The sequence below is a fragment of the Biomphalaria glabrata genome, chromosome 5, assembly GCF_947242115.1.
Source record: "Biomphalaria glabrata chromosome 5, xgBioGlab47.1, whole genome shotgun sequence".
NCBI classification, from domain to species: domain Eukaryota; kingdom Metazoa; phylum Mollusca; class Gastropoda; family Planorbidae; genus Biomphalaria; species Biomphalaria glabrata.
Window position 1 is genome coordinate 48,971,991 of NC_074715.1, and position 11,935 is coordinate 48,983,925.

The following is an 11,935-nucleotide window of genomic DNA, read 5'->3' on the forward strand; positions in this document are numbered from 1 at the left end:
AAACCAGTGACTTGGCAGAATTTAAGGCATTGGTTAATATGCATGACGCGTAGGATGTAATCATCTTCTTTTTTGAAGTAACGTCTGTATTATATTAGATAAGATAAGACAACATAGAATTATTGAATACTAATAATGTTGGCAATGCCTTCGATTCCAAAGATTAAGATTAATACCATTAGTAAAATCACTTAACTTAGAGGCACTTCTTGACAGAAGAATGAAAAGCAAAGTAGCTATAATACATAAAACACTAAATTATAATTTACAAATAGAAAAACAAAACCTAATAAAATGTTCAGAAAGGCACAAAGTTAGAGGCACATTTCTTATTCCATACGCTAGAACAAATTCGTGCAAGTGCTTCTTCTTCCCTAGTGCCATTAAAGAATGGAATGGGTTGCCTGAATTAGCCAGCCAGCCAAGAATATTTCAACAAGGGACTCGGAATCCATGGTTGACCCATGACAATGACTTTTCAAATGACCCGAAGTTTGAGGACCTCGTTCTTGTTTGCACCATAAGGAATATACAGGTCAGTGTTGAGGCCTACTATAACTATTAGGCCTAATATCGGTTCAAACAATTTGAAATTTGAAATCTAAAGCTGACTCAATTTGAATAATAATAATTTTTATATAAGAGAATATATTCTACAAAATCTTTTACTGTATTTTGGGCCGAAATGTGATTCTAAGAGGTCCACATTGGATATCCGGCAAACGTCTCATTTGGTAGCCGCCCACCGGCCAGTCTGCCCCTTCATTGGCTATCACTTGCCAAAAGAATTAATTGTGGACCCTCAAGCCCCATAACTTAACTTTGTGTGTGCATGTGTGTAAGTTCACGTGAATATAAACACGTAGTCTAGCTTTAAAAAAAAAACAACTACTTTAGCCCAAGTGTAAGCTAAAGATTGAGAAAACCAAATATTAATGTTTGTGAAACAGGCATCTTTGGCTGAGAAAGGGGGAGAGATACTCGTTCACACATACACACACACACAGAAATTGTAGAGTCAAAGGGAGATAATAGAGTCGTCGTCACTGTCCATCTTTTTTTTTTAATGATTTTCTTTTATTTGATGCTATTTACTCTAGGTGTGTGTTTGGGGAGCAGGCGTGCGGTTAGGCCTATAGGTCCAGTTCACAGTGTATCAAAGTTGTTTTAAGCTAAACCATTGTTCAGCAACTCAGGAAAAGCTCATCGACAGCTTTGTAGGTCAACCTATTGTTTTCCGTGGCTTTATGTGCTCCATAAGTTTCTGAAGTCCATTGAAAAAACAAAAAAAAGGTCGATTATTATTGGTATTCGTAGGGCCATGACTAAGTCACTGTCATAGTTTGAAGCGACAGAAATAAAAGACAACAGTACAATGGGTCTATTCTGATAGTTTTAATTTACTTTAGGATTTGGCAAAATCTATATTTAAAGCAATGACGAAACTCCGAACGCTGTGGATGTAGCCAATATAAAGCGGAAGTCCAACAGTTTTGGCATTAATATAGATCTAAAGGAAATTCTAATCAAGATCACCAGAGGATCGTCGTTGCAGGTTTGTAGTATGCATTTCTAAGTTTCTACATTAATTTCCGTAACATTATAATTTCGCTTTTTATAATATGAACACAAATGCATTATCATTTGATGTTATTCCAGGCCCGGATCGTTTTATTTTTTTCTTCTGGACTCTTTTATTGTTTAATTCCTTGTTTTGTCCTCTAGATTTAGACAGATCTTTGTCAGTAATTATTATTAAAATTTTGTGATTTGATTTTTTTTCTTTTAAATTTTCTGATTGTTTATAACAGAATATAGCTATATTGGTAGATCTTTGTTACATTAGTTTGTTTGTATGTTAGCTCCTCAAGTGTCTGTGTGTGTGTGTGCGTGCCAGTGTGTGGGGTGTTAGGTTGAAAAGTTTCTAACCATAGCCCATGTCGACAGGGCCTGCCTTAGATAACTGGAGGCCCTAGGTGAAGTGAATTTGATGGCCCCAAACAAAAATAAATAAATAAATATCGAAGAAATAAAATGACGCAATATATTTAAATCCTTGAGTCTTCCAACAATTACATTGGGCACAAGCTTCCTTAATTCTTTTTTTTTTTTTTTAAATTGTTTTGAGTCCTGCGGGAGGCCCCTAGTAGGCTGCCTAGTTTGCCTATGCCTAAGGTCGGTCCTGTCAGGGTCGGCCTTATGTATTTGGAAGGCCCTAGGGAAAGTGAATTTGGTGGCCCCAAAATGAAATAGCAAAACAAAAATAAAATTACGCAAAGAAAAAAAAAGCAAAAAAAAAAAAAGATAATAGGACTATTACTCAACTCGGATCACCTCACTTTGGGGAAACACTGAATTCTAGTCTTTTAATTAGATATGATGAGATATGATTAGCATCCTATGTGTTGTCTTAATTTACATCCTCTTGGAAACTGAACCACCGGGTTTTCCCGTAAGGTTAACAATGATCTAAAATTGGTCAGACCCTTAAAACAACTACTGTTTAGGCTAAAATTAACAATAAACCTCACTAATTTTGAACAATGGTATGTTATGGTCGTTCATACCAAGCTTTTTACAAAATATTTTTAATTGGTCACATAACAGAAGTGTCGGATTTCAGTAAGCGGAGGCCCTCGGTAGGATCTTCAGAATAAATGCACTTAATAAGATAACAGATTTATTGGTTAAAAAATAAGTATTGGTAAAAATGACAGACATTGCGTTCTATAGGGCAGATGATGTAAGGTCATTTGTTTTTTTGGTCAACGGTTAAAGAGAAGGGTGTCATGTGGCCAGCACAACGACCAACCGCCTTTACTTTCCCCAACTAACGTCAGGTACCCATTAGAGCTGGCTGGACTCTGGAGCGCCCTAAAAATCCCGAAATTCAAAATCCCAGTCTTCACAGTGATTCGAATTCAGGTTCGGAAGCCAAGCGCTTAACCACCCAGCCACCGCGCCCTCATATAAAGATATACCATTCATTGTATCTATGGGGGGAGGGGAGATGTGTTTCTATGGCCGATGTTTGACGAGGATGTCATGTGGGCAGAGTTGGGTGGACTAAGTGGGACATAAATATCCCGAAATTCATAATCGATTCGAACTCGAGATCTTTACTACTCTGCCACTAGGCCCGCTTAAAAAAATATAAAAGCCAATTTTAATTTTAATCTCATTTCCCTTATTTTCTTATAGTTTATAAGCATATTTTGTTTAAAAAAATTTTATATTTTAATGCGGAGACTTAAATGGTGATGCCATCTACGGCAGAACAGTCTTGCACTGTGTTAAATCCGGCTCTGTATAGCACACAATAAGAAAAACACTTTTCTTTTTGAACGAGAGAAAGAAATGGTTTCATTGATTGATCTTTTCTTGCTTATAACAGACCATTATTGTTACTACCTCTTTAACTCTTTCTCTCCTAACGGACGATACCAGCGTTGATTCCACCAGAATGTGGTAAGTAATTACGGAGAGAAAGAGTTAAATGTAATAGCAATGGCAATGTCTTCGATTCCGAAGATTGAGGATGAGTGCAGTGTTTCACATGACTACGCAAACCCAGTTCCAACCGTGATTAGAAGTGGTTCTATACTTGATTTAGAAAGCTTTCAGGATAGAAGGTTCAAAAGTAAAGTGGCAATTATACATAAAACACTGAACCATAATCTTCAAATACAAAAACAAAATTTAATAAAATACTCTGAAAGACACAAAAATAAAGGCACATTCCTCGTCCCATATGCTAGGAAAAATTTGTACAAATTCTCCTTCATCCCTAATGCTATTAGAGCATGGAATGGGTTGCCTGAGCTAGCCAGGAAAACCAGTGACTTGGCAGAATTTAAGTCATTGGTTAATATGCATGACTGAATGCATGACGCGTAGGACGTAATCATCTTCTTTTTTGAAGTAACGTCTGTATTATATAAGATAAGAAGAAGATAAGATATGCCCTCCCAACCCCAAAATTATTTAAGATATGAGCCCTTTATTAAGTCAAATAGTAGGCCTATATGTCATTTTCATGATCAGCCTTTTTCAATACAATAGTAATGCCAGCACTACTTTATGGAGCAAAGTATGCCTATTTTTGAGAACCACCGTCACCATCCTGAAAAAAACAAACAACAGTTATACAACAATACCTGCATCCGCTGGCAAGACAAGAACTCAAATGAGAAACTATGACAAAGAGCAAAGCAGCAGCTCTTTGAGGAAAATACCGTTCAGAGACGCTGGGGATGGATAGACCATCCTTCGAAAGGCTGTTTCCAATATCACTATACAAGCCCTCGCCTGGTACTCCAAGGAGATAGAAGAGAGGACGGCCAAGACATACATGGCGTCAAGATTTGGAAGCATATCCAAGCAAATAGGCAAGACATGGGGACAGTAGGAGAGAGTCGCCCAGAACCGAGATACCTGGAGGAAGCTGGTTGGTGGCCTGAGCTTAAAATTATAATTATTCACAAAGTCCCTCAAAAATTGTGTGTATGTGTGTGTTGGGTAGCCACTCCACACACCTCCACACACAAATATTTGTTGTAGGAGAGCGACCCGGAAATATCACTTAAAAAGAGAATCGGGATTTTGTTACAGTATTGGTTTTCGGTAAAGTCCCCAATTCATCCTTCTTGAAATGTCACCTGACCCAAATAACTTACTATAAGTGTCACAATGAGTATTTTTGGAACTAAAAAAAAAAGTACTGTAGGCTAAAGTGAGTCAGAGGCTGTTCGAAAATACAACCTTGAGAATGAATGTAAATTCGTGAATGCGTGTTTGATCACGTGATTATAAGTGGGGGAAAAAAATCCCCAACTATAAAATATGTTTGTATAAATGATAAATGTAATATATATTCGGGTCACTCGTAGTCAAACTGTTCGGATTTTTCCAACCCCAAAGCATTCATTACTTTCAATTAAATGGTAGGCATATTGTCGTCGGTATAAATATCGGACACGAATCACTTAATTTTTAAAATAACTGAACACTCTCAATTAAGAAACCATGTATCTTTAGTTAATAGATTGAATGTAGGACTATTTATATTGGAAGATTAATATATCCTAAACGACTAAATAAGCTAAAGAATACGAAGATAAGATATACTGGAGGTACTTTATTGATCATTTAAATAAAACGTTTTCGTTCTTAAATTTAATCCTTGGAAAAAACCAGAATCATTTAAGTAAAAGTGTGATTTTGTTTTGTTAGTTTGTTCTTGTTTTTTTTTTTTTTAACAGACAGCTCTTGACGCAAGTAAAACAAAAAAAGATTCAGCAACTATGACAAGCACAGACAACCTAGCCCAGTACTTTGACGTCAATGGCTACGTCAGCGGACTTGATGTTCTGAGCCCCCAGGAGGTCTTGGAGATGAGGGCTAACTTTGACAAGGTGGAAAAAGACATAGGTAAGTGTCCGATCTTTTTAAAAAAAATGTCCATGGCAAAGTGGTCACTTTCTAAACGCTTTAGTTTGTAACCGATTTTTTAAAAATATTTAGTTGTCAACTTCAAACTTCATTACGGTGTCAACAACTATGTAGTTATTTGAAAAAATCTCCAATATGTATTTTTTATTACATAGCTAATCAATGCTTCTTTATTTCGTACTCCGGATACACCAGAATGCTTGCTATTCATTTGTTAGTCTCTATTTATGAAAATCATCCCCCCCAAAACACACAGATGATATGATAGATAGATAGAGATGGAGAGAGAAGTAAGGATAGAATAAATGTCTAAAATTCCTATTTGTTATTGTATACCATTATCTCTTTTCTGCCCCTTTACTTTCGCCGTTGGGGTGCTGTGACAGTTCGCAAAAACCAAATCTCTTAACTTGTCCCTGTCAGCAGCTGTACTCAGCAGGATAACAAGAGAGAAGCTGGTCCATTCTTTTACGTTGTGCAACAAGCTATTCTTTGAACTAGGCTTCACTAAATGTGGTGGTTCAATAGCAAAGCGCTTGGTTCGAATCTCGGTGAAGACTGGAATTTTGGATTTTGCGATTTTTAGGACTCCCTTAGTCCATTAATGTGTCGCTGACATTAGTTGGGAAAATGAAAGAGGTTGGTCTTTGTGCTGGCCACATAACACCCTTGTTAACCGTGGGCCACAGAACCAAATGACATTTACATCAACTGCCCTAGAGATCGCAATCTCTGAAAAGGGTACCTTACCTAGGCTAGACTAAATAATTGACTAATCTTATCTTTATCTTACCTCAGTGTTCATGGTGAAATCATATATTATTATAATAATATTATCAGTCATGACGTATTGAAATCAGCTTTAAAAAAAAATGTGTGTTGGTTTGTATTTCACGCGAGCAGGCCAAGAGAACGCTACATACTCCCTCCACAACAAACACCTGACGGATGAGTGGGTTCTCCGTTTGACTTCTCACCCCAACATGTTAAAACCATTGAAAGTAAGTAAAGAGCGTCACGACATTGTGCTCGCCTAGTCATTAGTTTATGTCTTAGGACACAATCCCATAGTAGGCCGACGCTTGGCTATTTTTACTTGATCTTTAAATTATGTTAGAAGCCATTCAAGTCTAAATAGAATTATTTTTTTTTTTACATGCATACTTTCAAGACCGATATTCATTAATATAAAACAACTGTTATCCTTATCTTATCTTATTTAATGCGGATGGCTGTCTGGTCGTGCGGTTTGTGCGCTGGACTGTCGTTCGGATTTATCGACGGTCGAGAGTTCAAACCCTGCCCGCTCCCACCCCCCGTCGTCCTGAGGGAGGTTTGGACTAGGAAGTAAACTATCTTCAACCCTGAAGGAACATCCGAAACATGTAAAACATTTTACAAACATTTAGATGTTACTTCAAAAAAGAACATCCGGTTATAATTTAAAGTGTTGTACATATAATAGTAAAAATTTTACACGTATTTTTATATAAATTTAGAGATTTTTTGTGTAAAATTAAAAACATTTACTTAATCTAGAGCTGGCATCAATTTTATTAAAACCTTTCATCATACATGTTGACTGACAATATTATATTAAAAAAACAACAACAACTAAAGTAAGTTTACTTTCACTAATTTATTGGAATAGTTGATATGACTGTTATATTTCTTGCGAGCCTTTTATTTGTAGCTGGATCTTATGAAGCTTAAAAAGGTTAACTTCACTAGGGCTAAATCATGTGAGCGAAAAGTGTATTGAAACTTTGGCCCACATAGTAACCTATTCCGAGAGTAACAAAAGAAAAGTAGGGAAGTGTATTGAGCGCGTGTTTCTATGGTGACCGTGGGACGACGTTAGTGATTTGGTTGGTGGCTATGTAGTGTGAATGATGCAAGTTAGACGGCATCGTCGTTGGAGGTCTTAGGTAAAACAGACGACTCAAGATTGACAGACTGAAAAGACGTGTTTTTGTAGTGAGTTAAATGTTGTTCAGAATACCGTTTTATATTATTACCTAAGTCTACTATATTTATTTCATTCAATCTTATGCTGATTCTGTCCATATTTTAACAAAAGTTATATATCATAGTGTTCACAAAGAAGTTCTTCAAGTTCTTTCAGGTTTTAAAAGTTAAGATTTAATATGGGTTTGGCTGTCTACCAGCAGTTTGGAGCTGTAAGTCAGAGACCGTCAACATCACCTGAATCCTTAGATAGGCTAAGAAACATTGCCTGACAAGACTGAAGCCTGAGGCTTAAGACATTTTATTAGACAATACTGAATCCTTGGGTAGGTCTAGAAACTTAGCTAGACCATACTGCTATTTTTACACAGGCTTAAAACACTACTAATATAGTATTCTGGTTCTGGTGTAACTGAGAGCTTGATATTTGCATGGAGGCGCCCATCCCTCTCCATGTCTGACCACTGCCGAGTTCCTCCAATTTGGCGGCTCGCCTTGGTCAAGAACATGAGAAGACAACATAAAGAAATGGACGGGCCTGACATTGAGAGGGAATTCTGTCCAAGGCAAAAAAAAAATAAAAAAAACAACAACAGAGGAATGGAGATGGACGGTCAACAGATCATGCATGGTGCTCCAACGGCCCAACATCCTAAGGGATATGTGAAGATTGAATGTAGTATTCATTGGATATATTTTCCATCCTCCCCAACCCCCCCCCAAAAAAAAAAAAAGTTATATATTTGTATCCTCTATATCTGCCAGGCTGTCCTAGGACCGAATCTTATTTTGCTGGACTCGCGTTTCATATGCAAGTATCCTGTTGGGAAAGACGAAGAGAAGGAAGCTTTCGTTGCTTGGCACCAGGATGTGAGGTACGCCATTACATTCACACACAGAACAAATGTATTGTATTTCAAAGGTCGTGACCCTCTTTTGTGTTAGTATGTAAATAATTTGTCATCATTTGAGTTTCTCAAGAAAGTATTTTAAAGACAATGTTTTCTAATAATAACAACAACAAGGCTTGTCTTCGAGTCCGAAGATTAAGAAAGGGTGCAGCATGTCACGTGGGTACACATTCCTACTTGTGATCTACATATTTCGTCACATACAGGCCAGACGTTACCGTTTGCCTGCCGTTAGTTGGTTTAGATTCACTTTTCGCCGTGTACGTGTATCCTCGGCAGTAGATTTCCTTTTGGTCTTCAAATAATGATAGAATATTAATGATAATAATAGAATTTCGGGAAATTGTACGCGGCTATGTCGGATTTTTTTTTTTAATCTCAGTGAAGACCTACCTATGATTCGAATGATGACCTTTCTATGAATTAATTGAGAACCATTCTGTGATTTAAGTAAAGACCTATAACTAAAAAAAGATGTTTTAAGTTGAAACAAAGCCCAATATATATATACATTTGTTTCCCTTAAGTTACTATATTGATTATTGTGTGTAGGCCTACTATGAAATTGTTAATCTAGTTGTTTTGAAAGATGGTCAACCGATCATGTGTGGTGCCCTAACGGTTTGATAGAGTAAGACGTCACTTCTTTACAAATCACATGTTTGAAATCAACGTCACCGTTGCAAAAAGTCTCTATTTAGCTGATATTATGTTTTTATAGGTATTGGGGTGTTGAGGGGGATGTGGTCAGCGTGTGGCTAGCCATTGACGACGCAGACGTGGACAATGCTTGTATGCAGGTTATTCCAGGTAACTTTGACTCTAGCTACTAGAATTTCACTTATTACTGTACTTTATTAACTTTATTTAATGAAACCAATCAAAAACGAAGAAATTCATGTCAATTTTCGGTGAATCAGTTTCATGTTAAGTGTGGTACACAGAAGCCATCGGTTAGGAATGGGCAATCAAACAAAGTGATACTTAGTATGCTAAGTCCTGTTACCGTTTCCATTAAGCCTTTTTGTAAATTTGTGGGAAAAAATGATTTGCGGAATTTGCTTTCAACTAATGTCTTACGGTGATCCTGGGTAGCGAAGGCAGGTACGGATAACTCTAATGACTTAACTTGACCCTAGGTAACGAATGCTGGTACACATAGCTCTAATGACTTAAAATTATCCTAGGTAGCGAATGCTGTACAGATAACTTTAATGACCATGATTCTGGGTAGCGAATGCTGGTCCAGATAACTATAAAGATTAACTTGACCCTAGGTAACGAATACTGGTTCACATAACTCTAATGACTAAACGTGATCCTAGGGGATACGACTCTAATGACTTCACATGATCCTGGGTAGCGAATGCTTTACAGATAACTTTAATGACTTAACATGATCCTGGGTAGCGAATGCTTTACAGATAACTTTAATGACTTAACATGATCCTGGGTAGCGAATGCTTTACAGATAACTTTAATAACTTCACATGATCCTTGGTAGCGTACGCTGATACCCATAACTCGACTTTACGTGATCATGGGTCACGAATGCTGATAGATAACTCTAATGACTTAACGTGATTTTGGGTAGCGAATGCTGGTACACATAAACTATAATAATGACTTATTACAAGTGACTGAGATGGTCATGTATGATGTTAGCTTGGTACCTCATCTCTGCTAGTTGATGCTGGTTCAATGCCCTTTTATCTGTGTTTCAACACAGTTTCTTCCCTTCTCTAAACATATTATGAAATTTAGAGCTGTTATTAGACCTACATGTCATATTTATTCATCTTTTACTTCAGCAAGCTTTAAGCTTCGCTGATGACCGCTTTGTAGCATATAAATTATGGAACAGATTTGAACACAGTAAATTTATATTTAAATTGTATTTACAATTCTTAACTAAACTTATGGACTACCAAAAGATGTTGAATAAAATACCTTTAGATCTAAAATATTTACTATTTCTATCTGCATAAGGTACACACAAGTCCGGTCTCTTAAAGCACATCACAGAGGCCAAGGAAGGCAACCTACTAACTTCCAACCAGTCCATCCCTGAGAATTTGTACGACGTCAACAAAGCAGTGCACTGTCCGCTCAAAGCCGGACAGATGTCCCTCCACCACGGCCTCCTTGTCCACGGGAGCGGTACGAACAGGTCCACCCGCCGCAGGTGCGGCTACGTCATTCGTTACGTGTCCACTCAAGCCAAGCCTATAGTGGATGCAGACAGGCCCAGATCATTCCCAGCCACGGTGCTAGTCTGCGGCGTCAACGAACCTGCCAACTTTGAAGACCATGCTCCTGAGTGGTTCACGTGGAGGAATATGTAATCCGGTCTTAAATCAACATAGGCTCTTTAAAAAAAAAAACATACATCTTGTTTGTTTTGGAAGAAATTTTGGGACAAGAGCTTTGATTAGTTGAAATATATCAGCCTAAATGGTACAACAAAATTAACTTAAGATGAAGGGAAAGTAAGGTTTGTGAGTTTTGAGCTTTTTTTTTTTGGCACATCGGCACACTTTAGGCCATGTCGTGCCCGTAATCCCTAAAAGGTTACTCTCCCTTCATACAATAATCGAGGTTTTAAATTTGTTTTTGTGTGTTGATGACGCTATGACCACCATGATACAGATAGGCAGAGTAAAGGTACTAAAAATATAAACATCTTTTTAAATGTTTGCATAATTGTAATGTTTATAATATGCTTTGTTTTATAACATTTTTATGGATTTTAACCGCTGTTCTTAAATATTTATTGCAATATATTTTGTCAATTAAGATATGGGAGATTATTATTGGTGCATAAGTCTTTCTTTTTCACACTAAATGCAATATAAATTTAATTTAAAGTATTTTTATCTGCTTTGAATGTAGAATGCACGATTATAAATTTAGAATTGAATGCCAGACAGTGTGAAAGAAAATTACAGGATCAAATCTCACCTAGTAAGCTGATAGATAAGAATCAGTATAAAAAATATTTGGCCTGTTTGGTTTATTCACGTAAGACAATTGTAAATAGTAAAAATTGCCTCTATACAGAATTGTCTTGTAAAGGGAGATAAATGTATGCACGCTGATTAATGCACATGTATAGAAAATAGATTTTTTTAACAAAACATTCTTGCTTTCATCTTTTTATTGTAGAAACAAGTATGTCTTTTAATGTAATGATTTGACTCTGGATAATCATGGCTAGACAAAAATGTTAAAAACACTGTCCTTAAATATCTTATGTTTCTCAATATTTTTCTTAAACTCATTCCTTCCCTTGTTTGACTTTAAATTGAAGAGTTGAATTGTGAAAATGACTATCACTAGCTGTTCAACTCTGTAAAATGATGGCTAGATACAAAACATTAATGAGTTGAATGGAAAGTATTTTATTTATATTGCCTGTAGCTACTATAATTTAAATCAGACAGTGAAGTCATTAACAAAAACAGTTTATAGGTAAATACTACTATTTAACTACCTAAAAACCAACAAGTTTTTTTTTTACTTTTGAAAAAATGTGATATTAAACCTAGACTAAAACAAAAATCTAGGAGTATTGAACTCCAACATTATGCAATAGTGGCAACAGA

At 36.5% G+C, this 11,935-nt stretch overlaps 1 protein-coding gene across 3 annotated transcripts; it reads left to right on the forward strand.

The window, feature by feature from the left end:
* The first annotated feature begins 1,396 nt into the window (after positions 1-1,396).
* LOC129926219 (phytanoyl-CoA dioxygenase, peroxisomal-like) lies at positions 1,397-11,467 on the forward strand. Of its 3 annotated transcripts, none has more exons than XM_056028768.1 (6): positions 1,397-1,555; positions 5,262-5,430; positions 6,355-6,452; positions 8,185-8,294; positions 9,052-9,140; positions 10,320-11,467. In XM_056028768.1, exons 2-6 carry the CDS (start codon positions 5,304-5,306, stop codon positions 10,673-10,675), a joined length of 780 nt encoding a protein of 259 aa, XP_055884743.1. In that variant the 5' UTR covers positions 1,397-1,555; positions 5,262-5,303; the 3' UTR covers positions 10,676-11,467. The 3 variants fall into 3 exon arrangements, with proteins under 3 accessions (XP_055884743.1, XP_055884742.1, XP_055884744.1); XM_056028767.1 differs by lacking the exon at positions 1,397-1,555 and adding an exon at positions 4,861-4,943; XM_056028769.1 differs by lacking the exon at positions 1,397-1,555 and adding an exon at positions 4,984-5,132.
* The last annotated feature ends 468 nt before the right edge of the window (positions 11,468-11,935 follow it).